Consider the following 16718-nt stretch of genomic DNA (forward strand, 5'->3'; position numbering starts at 1 on the left):
CAATTACCACTAAGAAAACCCAGCCCCCCCTCTTCCAGCTCCTGATCAGAAGCATGGATTTATATTACGAGAAGGGAAAACTATTTATTCTTGAATAAACGGAGGGAAGGAATGTGTTGGAGAGAACAGAAGAACTCCAATTATGGGGCCTCAGGTTATTATAAATAGAAGACTGATGGCCCATCAGTCATAAAACAACCCGTGCTCTAGACTCAATCAGTACTAAAAACTTAATTAGTTAGAAAAATACAAAAGAAATCTGATAGAGTAATAAACTATTTTGGAAAATAGTTTATTCTACTCAGTTTCCCAATGCATAATACAAATAGCTGGTAACTACCAATATACAACACTAGGACATATTAACTCCTCCACATCCAGAATAGCATTAATCTCATTGCCAATAATAGAGATTCACTATGATCAGCTGCATTGAGGTATTAACAGAATATATATATATATATATATATATATATATATATATATATATATATATATATATATATATATAAATGTGCATGCTTTCTTTGATTTCCCTGTCTTTTGTATGGTACCAACTGCTTTATAAAACAAGAATTTCAGCTCTTTTCAAAGTAGCTGAAAGAAAAAATGAATTCAATTACAATGGTCTCATTTCAATTGAAATCTTTTTGCCTTTTTAGGATTTTTGACCTTCATGTTCCATAAAAATCAATGAGAATGAATTATAGCAAAACACTGAAAACACAACTCAGAGTAGAAAGTTAATTTATTTTTTCCCTAAAATTAAGTAGTGACACCTTAGTTCAGTCAATGCTCTTCTTCCGCAGTCTTTATTTTCCTATTCATTTTGGGTTTCATAAACAATATTCCAGGTTCATCTATCTACAAAAATAAGATGGATAATTCTTGATTTTCATTAAATGCCAGATAATTTACAAGTCCTTGAAAACCAGGTGAAAAAAGGAAATCATCCTGCATCCTTCAGGACACACTGAAGCATTTCCCAAATGTACTAGAAAGGAGGACTTTTAGCCTTCTTTGAATTTTTAAAAGTTGCTGGGGAAGGCTTATTTGCTATCTCTTGGAGACAGTATGCCATGACTGCCTTGGTGATGTACATCACCTTGGTATAGAATCCATGTTTTCCACATTTACACAGAATGACCAATGATCTGAGAGTTATAGTCTGCCGTCTCCATTCTTAGGATATATGGAATGATGCTGTCAATCTGAACATTTCCAATCAGTCCTGCAAAGAACAACTCTTCTGTGATGTTAGCACTCATCAGTCTGAGAGCAGGCAATCGGAGAAGCAGCCTAGACAGCCTGAAAAACAGGTTTGGCAAAAGAGCATGACACCTTAATAGGCAAAGCAAGGCTTCCTTTTGATGTTCTCCATAGTTATGAGTAAGAAAAAACAGATAAAGCAGCATTTCCCAAACTATGGGCCATAGCCTGGTACAGCGTGGCTGCCGGGAGGGGAGCGGGGCGGGATGGGCTGGGAAGAGGTGCGTGTGTGGGGGAAACCGGCCGCCGGGAAGCAGAGTTGGGGGCAGCGGGGCTGTCTGGCGGAGATTGGGGGCGGCCAGCTGGCTGGCGGAAGAAGAGTTGGGGGCAGCGGGGCTGTCCGGCAGAGATCGGGGCAGGCGGGTGGGTGGCCGGCCGGTGGAAGCAGTACTGGGGGCAGTGGGCGGAGATCGGGGCAGGCAGCAGAAGCAGGGCTAGCTGGGGCGGCTGGCCGGGGGAGATTGGGAGGAGGAGGACTGGAGAACCAGACGCCTGAAGCAGGGCTGGCCAGGGGCAGTGGGCTGGCCAGGGGAGATCATGAGGAGAAGGACGGGAGAACCAGCCACCGGAAGCACGGCTGGACGGGGGCAGCAGGGCTGGCCAGGGGAGATTGGGAGGAGAAGTAGGGGGGGAAGGGAGGGAAGTGAATCAGCCAGTGGGAAGAGTACTGACCCGGACATACGAGTGAGTCCGGCCCCAGGGATTCCATTTTGCCCTCTCCCACCCATACTCTCCCTCGAGTAGTTGCGAAGTGCCTGGCTGGTAGACACACTCACACAGCATGAGCACATCTACCAGCCAGGCAGTTCACAGCTACGGACTGATACATCTAATAATAATAAAACTTACCTAATTAGAAAATACTGGACATTTTATATGTCCGGTATTTTCTCAATTTGTTTCCCAGACAGAACCCTCAAATACCGCACTGTCCGGTACAAAACTGGACACCTGGCAACCCTACCCCTCCTTGCACCTTCCCACCTAGCCAGATACCCTACCCCCAATCTGCTCCTGCTCCCGCCTCTTGGAGTGCCCATGTGGCACCGGGCCCCCCCAAGCCCTGGCCCAGGCTGGGCGGAGGATGCAGCTGGGTGAAACACTGAACATTTATTCATTTTTAATTCCTTTTTTATATGTGCTTATATTTTTGGGCTGCAAAAAACAGTATTGAAAAAAAAAACGGGTTCCAACTAAAGTAAAAAGTTTGGGAAACCCTGGTCTAGCCAGCTTTCTATTCATCTTACAGTCTACTTATATAATCCATATTCCCTTAACTTGCTGGCAAGAATATTGTGGGTGACCGTATCAAAAGCTTTGCTAAAGCTTACACTGGGGGCTTTGGGAGGACCAGAAACAAATTAGTTGAATATCCATCAGCTGCTTAATGAATATGCGAATATGCAAATGACTGTTACCGGTCCTCCAAAAGCTCATGAATGGATTTACTGGTCCCCGTGTCAAAAAGTTTGGGAACCCCTGACATAAAGGAATACATTTTTGATCATGGTTCAATAAAAACCCAGTTCTTAGGAAGTCTAGTATTGTTTTTATAGGCATGAAAGACTGATCACGTTTTAAATTAAGCCAGTATTTAATTCATAACCAGCCATATATGTGACAGTAGCACAAAGATTTTAATAGGCATTTCAATATATGCAGGTGGTACAACTCGTTTAAAAATTGATGGTTTGAGGGAACTGCAGCAAGCAAAAGAAAACAAATGGAAGATCTGGTTTCAAAGTGACAGGTATGTACGATTAAAAAAAATTAGATACAACTGCATAAAGTTTAACTTTTACATGTAAACTGCAGCAAGTTATTTTATACATACAGTGACTAAAAGTGGGATTAAAGTTTGTCAACACTTTTCACATAATTGATTCTCACATTTCTTAAAACAAACTACTTCACAAATTAAGGTAATGGACACTCTGAAGGGAAAAAAAAGATAAATCAAGCATGTAATGTATATAGTTTACGTACCTGTAGGTATCATCTGGATATGCTTTTGTTACATAGTCTTGAAATTCCATGTAAGCCTTTTCTTGAAACTTTTCAATCTGTATCACATTTTCTAGACCCGGATGATCTGAAACAATGTATATTGTTATACCTGTTCTGGATAAGATGCACAAAACAAAAACAAAGCCCATCTGGTACAGTCATCCTATTAATTCTTTTGCTACTGTAGCAATGTCTGGTTTTCTGACAATTTTGAGGTTGGTCATCTCCTCTTATTAGGATTCTTTTCTTAAATGTTGGAGATCTATTTGAGTTGCTCAGATAAATATATTAAACTGCTCTAGGAATCCAAGCAAATGCAGTTCTTGCCATATATAAAATTATTTACATAATCTTATTCACATTTGATCTAGTCTTATTTCTGCATTGATAAAGAACATAACATTATTCTAATATGTTGACAATTCATTGGTTAGTTGTGCACTTAAACACTACATGGAGTCTGCCACACCAGACTCGGTTTACTTTACTTCTTCTCAGGAACTAACAGAGCTAATTATCTACTCAGACCCACTCCCCCTCCTGAAGACCAATTCCTCTCAAGTCAACTAGCCATTCTAATTCAACTCTACACACATGAAGGGTAGCTGGTTTCCCCCTAAACCTGAATCAGTGTTGATGCCTTGTTGTATTAGCATGGCATGCAGGAGGTTTCCTGCACCCCCTTACCCTGTGCCTGTAATTTGTATGCAGCTATTTCCTGCCTATATAGTCAGTAGGGCTACCCACCCTGCTCCTGTCACCCACTGTTGTCTTACTGTGCAGTGTGTGCTGTGGAGCGAGAGGCGACATTAGCCAGCATGAGTAGTGCACGCATTTTACCACTGCTCTGTCCTCACTGACAGAAAGAGGTGATCAGACATGAATTAAGCGAATCAATTTTTTTTTGTTAATCTCAAGGGGTATGTCTACACTACGGCGCTAATTTGAACTAACTTAGTTCGAATTAGTTAATTCGAACTAATATAATTCGAATTAGCACAGCTAGACCTAAAAACTAGTTCGAATTAGCGTTTTGCTAATTCGAACTAGCATGTCCACATTGAGTGGACCCTGAACAGAGGTTAAGGATGGCCGGAAGCAGTGCCGGCAGGGCATCAGAGTAGAACTTAGAGCGTGGAGCTGCTGTCTCAGGCTAGCTGAGAGCTGTGCTTAAAGGGACCCGACCCCCACCCTGGACAGACAGTTCTCAGGGGTGCCCCACTTGCAAAGCAGTCCTGGCTTGGATTGCCTGGAGGACCCACACTGGGCACATCACAGCACTCGGCCATCAGACCGGCTGCACTTGCCGCAGGCTGCCATCTGGGGAGAAGGGGCAATTGGGGGGCTGCAGGAGAGGTTCCACCCCCAGAAGCCTGCAGAGCCAGCCCAGTCCTCCCCATCGGGGGCTCGTACCCCATTCCTCCCTCACCTCCTTCCACTTACCCCTCCCTAGCCCCCCTTCCTGATGTACAAAATAAAGGACAATTGTTTTCAAAAATAGAATCTCTCTTTATTGAACAAAACTGGGGGAGACTGGGAAAAGGAGGTGGGAGAGGGGAAGAGAGAGGGTGGGAGAGGGGAGGGCAACTACAATGATGAGAGGTTTGGAACAGGTCCCATATGAAGAGAGGCTAAAGAGACTGAGACTTTTCAGCTTAGAAAAGAGGAGACTGAGGGGGGATATGATAGAGGTCTATAAAAGCACGAGTGGGGTAGAGAGGGTGCACACAGAAAAGTTCTGCATTAGTTCCCATAATAAAAGGACTAGAGGACACCAAAGGAAAGGAATGGGTAGCAGGCTTCAAACTAATAACAGAAAGTTCTTCTTCACAAAGCAAATAGTCAACCTGTGGAACTCCTTGCTGCAGGAGGCTGTGAAGGCTAGAACTAGAACAGAGTTTAAAGAGAAGTGAGATCAATTCATGGAGGTTGGGTCCATGGAGTGGTATTAGCCAGGGGGTAGGAGTGGTGTCCCTGCCCAAGGTTTGTGGAAGGCTGGAGAGGGATGGCACGAGACAAATGGCTTGGTCACTGTCTTTGGTCCATCCCCTCCAGGGTCCCTAGGGTTGGCCGCTGTCGGCAGACAGGCTACTGGGCTAGATGGACCTTTGGTCTGACCCAGTACGGCCATTCTAAGATCAGGGCTCAGGGTCGGGGGTCTCAGTGGACCACCTTGATTTTCATGCAAACCTGCTCCTGGGTGGCCAGGCTGGCAGCTCTCTTGCCCTAGACGGCCGCTTTCCTGTGCCTAGTGCGGAGGTCGTGGACGAGGTCCATGATGTCTGCACTGGACCAGGCGGGTGCCCGCCTCTTGCGGTCCTGGGCAAGCTCCCGGGAGTCGCCAGCCTGGTCCCGGGAAGAGGGGGAGGGCTGGGGGGCATCGGGTGGCTGGCTCGAGCCGTGCCAGGTGCAGGGTCTGCTGGCTGGGTGCTGGCAGGCTTGCACCTGGCACGGGCATTGTAGCCAGCCCGTGCCCCTTTAAGGGGGCCAGGGCCAGGAGGGGGGCAATAGAGTTTCCCTGGTGTTGGCCAGAGTGGCCACCAGGGAAAGCTGGGGAGGGCTAGCCTCTCACTAGTTCGAATTAAGGGGCTACACACCCCTTAATTCGAACTAGTAAGTTCGAACTAGGCTTAGTCCTCGTACAATGAGGTTTACCTAGTTCGAACTAAGCGCTCCGCTAGTTCGAATTAAGTTCGAACTAGCGGAGCACTAGTGTAGCGCCTATCAAAGTTAATTCGAACTAACGTCCGTTAGTTCGAATTAACTTTGTAGTGTAGACATACCCTAAGGTACTACAGGGTCACTCATTGTATTTTAACTTTTTTTTTTAAAGATCAAGTTGTTTTTATACTCAGCCTGAACCTGAGACACGTAATCAGATGCCATTGGGTTTAGATTCATTTGGAAGGTTTTACGATTCCCTCAAACCCAGTATTTTATAGATCAGTTATATAAACATCCTGTCCTGTCTAACAATCCCTCAATTTCTTAACTCCATATACCATATATAAAGCATGGTTCCAAAGTAAGGTGCACAAGGGAAGGTCAAGTGTGGTTGTGTAGAGGCAACATGTTTTGAAAGCAAGTTACTGCTGGAAATAAATTATTTTTTTCTCTTCATGACATTACTTTCAGAGCCCAATGACAGGTGGTTAGCTAGTAATGAACTCCCTAAAAAGCAGGCCGAGGAATTCTGCTAGTTTACCAATAACTAAAGCACTACCCTGCTGATACTACTGTGTATTCTTGATACCATGTGGAAAGAAAAGCCATTTGTGAATGGAAGAACTGAATTCCATATAGCTGCCACACACATTTCAGATAAGGGCACACTGTAATACATTCCCACTGAAGCTGCCATCCCACTAGGTCAGTTAGCTCAGAGACACTGAAGGCACAGAAATATCAACTACACAATTTGATTGGATTAAGACTACCAGAGACACTTATGACACACAAGTGTCAGGAGAAATAACTGGAAACACAGGAAACTGTGGCAAGGCTTTGACATTTGAACAAACTTTTAAAACCTATTCCACTCGACAATTTAGACTTCTTAGTGAAATGTTTTCCAGACTCCCAATCGCTTGATCTCTTCAGACATGGACAAAACATCCTGTGCTAAAACCTAGCAGTCATGATGCCAAGTAAAGGCCTTGATGGATTTTTGTATCACTTTGTTGCTGTGTAAGCACAAGATACATCAACACAGAGTGGGTGAATGAATAATTTTTGGATAGAGAAGCAAGTCTACCACTTGACATGAACTATTGCTTTGTAAAACGAGGCTCTTATGAGCCAGTTGTGCCCTGAGGAAGACTTTGATGAATCACATAAGTTGCAGATACCATCAAGCACTTGATGAAAACATGAGGGCAATACTTCATATTAGTTGTGACTGGCACACCTCTCATCAGGTACTTCTCATGGGTCTTATCTATATGTAGAAGCAATCATATTAAATATCAAGGATACAAATCAGTCTGGAAGTTCTAAAGCAAGGATTTGCTCCCTAGAGGAAACAGGCAATTTTACTTTCCTTCAGTATCTGTTCAATATAAGAAGCTCAGAATAGGGGTAGGCCTTCACTTTTGAAACTTCTTTCTTTCTGACACTTTTCTCTCAGAGTGACTTCTGTTTCCAACATGTCCTTTTCTACTACTATTTTTTCAATAGAGGGATAAAAAAAAAACCAGAAGGACCCCTTTCACTGATCTTTAGGACTTAACTGCATGAGGAAATGGCCTATCATACCTATAAATATTAGAACAAAGAATCCTACAAGACTGGGGAAGTAGGGTTGCCAGATGGTTTAACAAAAAATACCGAACACTCCCCCTCCAAAAAAAAGGGGAAAATCTTCTGTTAAGGAAAAAAAAGGGGAGACCAAAGTTGTTGAGGGAGGGGGAAAAAAATCAGCATGGCCCCTTTAAGAGGCGGCTTTTTTTTTGCTGGCGGCCATTTTGTTTTTCTGTTACAGCCCGTGGAAACAGGTAAGCGGAGGGATAGGGGAGCATCTGGGGGGAAAGAGGGGCCTGAGCCTCGTTGTTGAGTATGTCATAGGGTTTCCTGGTGTCTAGTATTTTTGCCTGGCAGGGGAGGGGAGAGCCAGAAAATACCGGACATTTTAGGTGTCCGGTATTTTCAGGTTTTTTTTTTTTACACCGGACAGGAGGCGAAAATACCGGACTGTCCGGGTCAATACCAGACACCTGGCAAACCTATGGGGAAGAGAAAGAAGGATGAGAACTGGGTTACCCAAAATTCACTCAAGGTTCTCAGTCACATCTTCAAACTTGCTGCTTACATGCAATGCCACCAGTAGCTGAAATTACTGAGGCAGAAAATAACACCTTTTCTCACTTCTAAAGACAAAAGAGCTTCCCAAATTGTGTCTGTTTGCTGGTACCACCATTCCTGAGTCCAAAAAAATCTCTTCAACACTACAGCTACTCTTCAATCATAGCCAAAGAGCTGGTTATTGTGTCCATGATATCAAGAGAAGCCACCAGAGAATTTCTGGAAACCCCCTAGTCTTTCTGGTATAAATCAAGGAATTCCTTGTTTTGGGTCCAATTAACAGTTCTTGACCAGAACAAAACATCCTATCTGGCCAAAAGTCTAGCAATTTGGTCTCTATGGGTGTGTCTACACAGCAGCATTATTTTGGAAAAATGGCCATTATTCCAAAATAACACAGCAATTCCATTATTGAAATAACGGACGGCTTATTCCAACATTTGTAAACCTCATTCCACGAGAAATAACGCCTATTTCAAAATAGCACCAACCCAGGGAGATTCAAAGTAATTACTCCACATTGCCTCCTGGGGCTCTAAACTGAGGTAAGTGCATCCACAATAGGGGACCTTGCCTCAGACTAATTTTGATGCTTCCCTGTAGAATAGACATGCCATTGTGAAATAAGCTATTTCTGAGAATTTCTTCAGGAAGAGCTTATTTTGAAATAAGCCTGTAGTGTAGACGTACCCTATGTGCCCACGTTACAATGACACTACACTAGCTCTAGATTTGCTAGGAGCCTTGCACCTTCTTTGCAGAAGGCTTCTTTGGGGAGGAGAGAGAGGAGACAATGTTCATCTTCCATCATCATATCATCATACAGCCCCAGAACCAAAAGCTCCAAAGGATGCATTACATGTATGGTTGAAATTATGTTCACTTAGAGGCAGAGCTGCAGCAGACTGGAAAAACACCAGTTTTCTCAGTTCCAGGAAATCTATAGCACTAATACTGAAAAGGGCAGGAACCCTGGATCCAATGATTGCTGTTCCATATGGCAACCTGCAGCACATGCACCACAGAATCCTCACCAGAGTACATCTTTCTCTCACAGTATAGTTTTTTTAGAATGAACACGGCACAATATGTACCTTCTTTGGCTTCATCAGAAGAATTCGGGTCTTTAGCTGAAGGAATGTGTTTCATGAGCCTGGGATTTTATGGTAAGCATTAGCACTAAGGAAGGCTTATTGTCCACATTACTTGTGTCTGGGAGGCTTTGTCTACACTGCCATTAGAAAATATGCTAATGAGCGACTCATTAGCATAAGTCACGATTTCATCAGCATATTTCCTGCCGTTTCTTTTTGTGCAAAAAGAAGCACTGTGAATTGGGTTGTTTTTGCGCAAAACAGGGTTTTGCACAAGAAGAAACGGCAGGAAATATGCTAATGAGATCACGACTTATGCTAATGAGCAGGGCTCGACAGATCAGTGAATCTACTCGCCCGGGGTGAGATTTCAGCCAGTCACCCTGTTCACCAGCGGTGTGTGCATGCGCAATGCAGGTCTTGTGCATGCGCAGTGCGGGGCTGGTGAGTAGATTTAGTCACGGTTTGTCAAGCTCTGCTAATGAGTCCCTCATAAGCATATTTTCTGCTGAAAAAACTGGCAGTGTAGATGAAGCTGGAAGGTCTATCATACTCTTGCACTATCAAAGTTTTGTAATAGCAGATTCTAAAATGGAGTCTTATGGTATTTTGGAACCTTTTCATGTCTACCTCAAGCACTGCACTTTGTGAGGTAAGAGGAATCTCTTTAAAATCCCATTCTTTCAGATGGGCATTCCATTGTGAGCTAGACCCAAGACACCTAATATATATATAAAAACTAACAAGTAAAAAAAAGCCTGTCAAACCTTTTAGCTTAAACCTAACACAAACAATTAAACTATTTACAACTAGATGTGCATGTATAAGATTAGATAAAAGAAGAATTTGTGTCTGTCATTGTTCTGGATGGCAGATTGTGGAAGTTGAAGGGAGAGGGTAATTTATTTCTACAGCCGAAGGAGCTTTGGGCTTTAGGAAACTGCGCATCCCATAATTGCCATCTGCTGTTTGAAAAGCTTCCATGCTGAGGCATGTGACTTCTACACACTGGGATTCTGTTTAAGTAATGTCATGATGAATGTAGAGGCATAGTATCATGGTGTATGTAGGCAGTTAGTGAGGGGCCTTCCTGCTTATTACTTCCTGTTCGTTTCCTAGTTCTTGCTGCTGAACTCGGTATTCCAGTTCTCATTCATGTGTGTACCTAGTGTTGGGCAGGCCTGGGCAAAATACAGCCAGCAGGCTGCATCCAGCCCACCAAGTCACCTGATCCAGCCCGCAGTGGCAGTGGAGAGCCCCGGACAGGCTCCTCTGGTTGCCCTGCAGCCCCACACACTGCTCAGAAATGCAGCTGTGGGGTACTTTCTCTTTATGAGCCTGGAAGAAATGGGGGGAAGATTCAGATGCTGCTCCTGCTCCAGCATAATCCCACTGTCCAGTTTCTAGCCAGAAATTAGACAATGGGAACTGCCTGTTTGAACAACAGGCAGCCACAAAGCACAACCCTCCTCTCCTCCTGCTCAGTTACGCACTCAAGCACATGGTCAGGCAGGCAGAAACCTTTAGCTCGGTAGGCAGGCTTGTTGGACTGCTGGCTGGTAAGTCTTCTGGCCAGAGCCTGCCTCTGGCACCCCAGCCGCTTCCTTCCCAACCCTCTGGCCCACTACTCCATATGTCCAAACCTTTTACCACCCTCTTGCACTCATATACCCCTCCCTTATCTGGCACCCCAATCTCCTGCCCAAGATCACAATCCCCTCCTACCGTAGGCCACATCCCAAAACCCTGCACTCCAGTCCCCTGTCCTAGGTCACCACTGCCTCTAACCCAAAATCAGACCTTCTCCTGCACCCCAATCCCTTACCCCAAGCTCCCTTCTGCACCCAACCTCGATCCCAGACCCCACACCATTAATATAATGAAAGAGAGCGGCCCTCAACCGCTTCCTAAAATCTTGGGAGTGCTGCCCCCACATAAAAAATTATTACCCACCCCTGGTGTTGAATGCGTTAGGCTGAAGACAATGGAAAAAACCTTAACATGAAACTAGAACATTTTCCAGTCCAAGTGATGAATGATTAATTCCCAGTGTTTAAACAATATATAATGAAGTGCTGTATGAAACAGATATAACCGCTATATTTTTATTGTCCATGGATACAGCACACATAGTAAAGGCTACACAGCAGTTGCCTTCTATTCCTCAAGGTTCACAATCTACTGAAATAACATGCATAGGATACAAATTATTATGCTATTAGCATAGATGCTAAAATGATACTACTGACAGAGTGGTACCAAGGTGATTTAGTGACTTTTTAAAATTCACCACTATTGGATATCAGTTTCAGGAAAGGTAGAGCAATAAGACGACATATTTGTTATTGTTGCTTTTATAAGATTTATAAGACAAATGAATAGATAGCAGACTTGCTCAGCAAATACCCCTGAGTAAAAAACTGCTCTAAATACAGAAAAATACCTGGCAGATCATGTTTCCTTATAGCAATTTTTGTTGTTTTCTTTTTTATTATAAATCTTTGGATCTGTAAACAATGGATGAAAATCTTGGGGTCAAGAGATCATATCTTTGTGTAAATCAAATTACACACAAAAGACTACATTAAAAAATGGTAAGGTAGCAAAGTCAAGTGCTCAAAAGTTAGGAAAGCCAGAATTAAGGTTAATTTGGTCCTTGGGTGTATATGTAGCACGAGACAGTGTTTAATCACAGTGTTACATGATCACACATTACATTCACAGGGTCCACATGCGTCAAACAGTAAATATGATAGACCAGCGTTTCCTAAACTATGGGCCACAGCCCGGTACCGGGCCGCAGGAAAAAAATACCAGGCCTCAGTGTAGTTGCCAGGGTGTTCCGGGCTCCCCGAGTGCCTGTGTGGCACCGGGTATGCCAAGCCCTTGGCTGGCCTGGGCATAACCTGCAGCCTAATGTTCCGGCTCCCGGCAGAGGCGTAGCTTTGGGGGGGGGAGGGGGGGGAGAAGGAGGAGGAGGGGAGCCGGCCACTGGAAGCAGCACTAGACATGGGAATCGGGGTGGGCTTTGGAGATTTGGGGTGGGGGGCAGCCAGCGGAAGAAGAGCTGGCCAGGAGATCGGGAGGAGGAGTAGGGGAGAAGCTGCTGCCGGAAGCAAGGCTTGCCTGGGGCATCGGAGCTGGCCAGGAGAGACTGGGGGGCCAGCAGAAGCAGGACTCCTAGGGGTCGCGAGGTTAGGGGTAGGGAGCTGGCCTGGGAAGATGTGTGGGGGGGGCGGGGGGGGGCGAAAAGCGGCAGCCGGAAGCAGGGCTGGATCAGAGGCACAGCGGGGGGAGGAGCGGGACTGACCCCGTCATATGTAGATTTCGGGGCGCTCCCCCCCCGCCCGGAAAGCATGAGTGAGTCCGGCCTGGGGATTCTATTGTGTCCCTGACCCCCATCCCCTTGAGTAGTTGCGAACTGGCTGGATGGTAGACACACTCATGCAGCCTGAGCACATTTAGCAGCCAGGCAATTCGAAACTACAAACTGATACATCTAGTAATAATAAAATGTACCTAATGAGAAAATATCAGACGTGTTATATGTCTGGTATTTTCTCAGTTTGTTTTTTATGTGTTTATATTTTTAGGATGCAAAAAACAGTACTGAAAAAAAAAGGGTTCCAACTAAAGTAAAAAGTTTGGGAAACCCTGGTCTAACCAGTTTTCTGTCCATCTTACACTCCATTTACCCAATCCATATTCTTTAACTTGATGGCAAGAATATTGTGGGTGACCATATCAAAAGCTTTGCTAAAGCTGACACTGGGGGCTTTGGGGCCAGAAACAACTTATTTGAATATCAATCATTTGATTAATGAATATGCAAATATGCAAATGAATATTACCGGTCCTCCAAAAGTTCATGAATGGATTTACCGGTCCCCGTGTCAAAAAGTTTGGGAACCCCTGTGATAGACCATGATACTCAATATTTTATCTTACTTTTTTCAATGTGTGCTGCTTCCCCTCGCCCCCTTCCCAATTATTTACTGCACACTATTCAAATCCTGGCTTTGAACATAGTATTATTTATTTCTTCATTAAGTTTTCTGTGTTTCTAATCACTAATATCTGAGTATTTCACAAACATTAATTTAATTTCATAACCTCCCTTCAAGATTAGAGAGTGGTATTACCCCTCTCCCATTTTGCACATGGGGAACTGAGGAACAGAATTATTAAGGTCAGAATTATCCACTAATTTTGAATGCCCATTTGATGTACTTAGGGCCTGATTTTTCAATGCATTATATAGCAGAACACCTTCAAAGACCTTATTCAAATAACACCTTCTGCTGACTTCTGTGGCAGCTGAGAGTGATCAGTATTTCCACAAATCAGGGCCCTTGGTTTCATTTTGGGCCTTCAGTAAATAAGGAACACGTAATTAGTGATAAACAATGAAAAGTTTGGTTAAGCGACATGCCTGCCATCACACTGGAGCAGAGGCAGGGATATAAGCTCATTCTCTAAGATAGCATTCAACATCCTTAACCATGAAACTATCCTCTCTATCCCTGCTTTCCCTGCTTTATTCACTGCACCCCTTCCAACTTCCACAACAAATGAGGCAGGAGTTGTACAGACAACAGCCTCCTTTATGTATAACATCAAATCATTCCCATAGCAGGTCCACCCTGTGCACTGAATGGGAAGGAGTCCTGTGGAAATAATCATATGTGATCATATGATTAGACCAGTGGTCTCCAAACTTTTTACACCCAAGATCACTTTTTAAATGACAGACCAAGCCAAGATCTACTGCCCCGCCCCTTCCTTGAAGCCCCGCCCTCTCTATTCTCCTCCTCTCCATCACTTGCTATCCCCAATCCTTATACTGCTGCTTATTTTTTTTATTATTATTATTCTTTAGGAAGAGGTTTTTCCAACATTTGGCCTGTCTACATTGGACCAAATGTCAGAAAAAAAAACCTTCTTTTGGAAAAGAGGAATATAGGGGTGACCAAAAGAGCCTGTTTGCTCTTCCACTAAAAAAGCGGAAGAACAAACGCAACCCTGGATACAGAAGAGTTTTTCTGGGATATCTCCAGAATCCTGAAAAACTCCTGCAGTCTAGCTGGACCCTTGCTGTGTTGAGACAGGATGTGTAGGCTCTGGGGTGGGAATGAGGGATTTGGGTGTGGGAAAGGGTGAGAGGTACAAGCTCTGGGAGGAAATCTGGATGCAGGAGGAGGTGGAGAAGGGGACATTGGCTCGGGGAGGGGGCTCCAGGCTGGGCAGTGTTGGGATACTAAGCAAGCCACAGGCTTGTGGATGTGAGGGTGCAGGAATTTGGGTTGGGGTATGTGAGGGGCTGAGGGCATGAGGTTCCAGTGTTTGATAGGCTCAGATCTAGGGTCTAAGGAAGGGGGAGTGTAGGAGTGGTTGTGGCCAGATGGGGGCTTGGCCCCAATTGGGGGTTTGTTGGCCAGGCTTCATTTTTAAATAGAATACTATGTTAAACACAAAAAGTTTCTGCATTGTCTTTATTTATGAGAATGGCAGGGAACCTGCCTTGAGTCAGGGGTCACTGACCCATAGAAAAGTCATTTGGGAGCAGGAGATACAGTACTGGGGAGGAGTGCTAGTGGGTTCTGGAGCAGGGAACAGGATGCCAGTGGGGGCAGGGAAGAGGGGGCAGGGTGCCAGGACAGGTTTCTGCAGCAGGGGACAGGGTGCTGGGGGGGACAGGTTTCTGCAGAGGGGAGCAGGGGGACAGGTTTCTGTAGTATGAGACAGGGTGCCAGAAGGAACTGGTTTCTGCAGGGGGGGCAGGGTGCCGGGGGACAAGTTTCTGCCGGGGGGGAGGGGCAGGTTTCTGCAGCGGGGTCAGGGGGGCAAGGGAGAGGGAACAGGGGGCCAGGAGGGCGGGGGACAAGTTTGGGGCAGAGGAGAGGGAACAAGATTGGGGGCAGGGAGTTCCCTACACCAGCCACGGAGGAAAGCCTCCTCTGAGCTGAACGCCACAGCCAGCAGGCCAGGCAGCCCCTCCTCTGCGCCAGCCCACGTGGAGCGTGGAGCATGGTGCACGCTGGCTGAGCGCCATGGCCAGCTGGCTGGGCAGCTGCTTCTCTTCCCTCCAGCCTGGCTGCCCTGCGCTCAGCCCAGGGAGGCTGCGCCTAGCTCCAGCTGTGAAAGCCACAGTCAGCTGGCTGGGGTGTTTCAGCCCTCCCAACCTCCCAGCTCCCACCATTCCTCGCAGCTACTCACCTGTGTTGTTGCTCAGTGAGTAGCTGCTCCTCAAATGAGGAAATCTAATGTAAATGTACTGCGCAGGTGCGCAGTTCAGAGAGGGCTCAAGAGCTACTCTTAGAGCCCCTGAGATCTACCGGTAGCTCACGATCTACTGGTTGGTGACCACGGGATTAGACTGTCATAATGCATAAGAAACAGGCAGCTGAATCAAAGTCACACAGGCAACAATGGTTCTGGCATTTTCTAACTTTTGAATGCTTGGCTTTGCACCTTTGCACCTCGCCTCCTATTCATAACTCCTCATCTGATCTTTATAGCTCCAAATCCTCTCTCAATATCCCTCCTCCAAAGGCTTTCTGTCCCAATCTCCTAGTCCTGCCTGCTCCCCCACCTACTTATCTGATATCACCCCCCAACAGCCAGGGGAGCGGGTTCCTAAGTCTTCCCGTCTTCCAGTCTCTCCCCGCCTCCAACTGATTCTTAAGGAGCAGAATCAGAGAAAATAATGGTAAAAAAACATTTGTGGTATGTCTGCCTAATCACTTCTAGCATTGCTAGCAATTGCTAACCTGCATTGGTGCTATAGCAACTTTGGGAGAAATGTCTAAAATTCTCAGTGTAGTTGGAATCTTTGTTAGACTGGAAGATGGAGGACAACCTTAAGATTTCAACTTATCCCCTAATTAAAATAAAAACAGGTTCACAAATTTCTTGCAGCTATAGAACTAAAGTGTCAGAAATGCATGAACGTACATAGAAAAATCACTCTCCCCCCACACCTTAGCTGAAAGCTTGGATTTTGGAAAAGAGAACTTTTAAATGCAATATAAATACTCAGATCCCAATTGTCGCAGAAAAAGAACAAAATTTTAGTATTAAAAATAATTACATACCAGGACTGAAGAGGACAATTGCTTTCAAATAAGCATATTCATACCCATCGAGGCAAAGCTTAACCATACTGTTACAGAACTCTTGCAGCTTGAAGATATGTTCCATCACTAGCTTTCCTCTATCTGTAGACAGCTTATCTAGATCAGTACAAAAAATTGCAGAATGACTTTTCTGGATAAATGTGTGCCTGATTTCTAAATGATTCATACAGCTGGTAATATGAATCCATATTCTTTTTTTAAAGGAAAAACTACAAGCCAATTAATACATATGTTTATTTATTTACATACCCACCCACCCTTCATGATTAGTCTAATAATCCTACTAAAGAGTCCAATGATCAGAGGTGGAATGGGGAAGACGACATATGAGTAAAAGGAATTCCCTGAATGTATCATGCCTCTGCAGATGTACTCCATACGTCATGTGCCATACTCACTCATCACAGAAGTG

The 16718-nt window shown here is 44.9% G+C and overlaps 1 protein-coding gene across 9 annotated transcripts in view; it reads right to left on the reverse strand.

Annotated features, from left to right (window-relative positions):
* Positions 1-276: 276 nt before the first annotated feature.
* Positions 277-16718, reverse strand: part of NR2C1 (nuclear receptor subfamily 2 group C member 1) — a 114054-nt gene continuing 97612 nt past the window's right edge. For all 9 annotated transcript variants that reach the window (XM_075933438.2, XM_075933445.2, XM_075933411.2 and 6 more), the window contains 3 exons: positions 16265-16402; positions 3256-3361; positions 277-1308 (listed from right to left, as the gene is read on the reverse strand). In XM_075933438.2, the coding sequence (XP_075789553.1) occupies positions 1134-1308; positions 3256-3361; positions 16265-16402 (419 nt within the window). In that variant the 3' untranslated portion in view covers positions 277-1133. The remainder of the gene's footprint in view (positions 1309-3255; positions 3362-16264; positions 16403-16718) is intronic.

Source organism: Pelodiscus sinensis, chromosome 1, assembly GCF_052426305.1.
Source record: "Pelodiscus sinensis isolate ZL-2025 chromosome 1, ASM5242630v1, whole genome shotgun sequence".
In the NCBI taxonomy this organism is placed as follows: Eukaryota; Metazoa; Chordata; order Testudines; family Trionychidae; genus Pelodiscus; species Pelodiscus sinensis.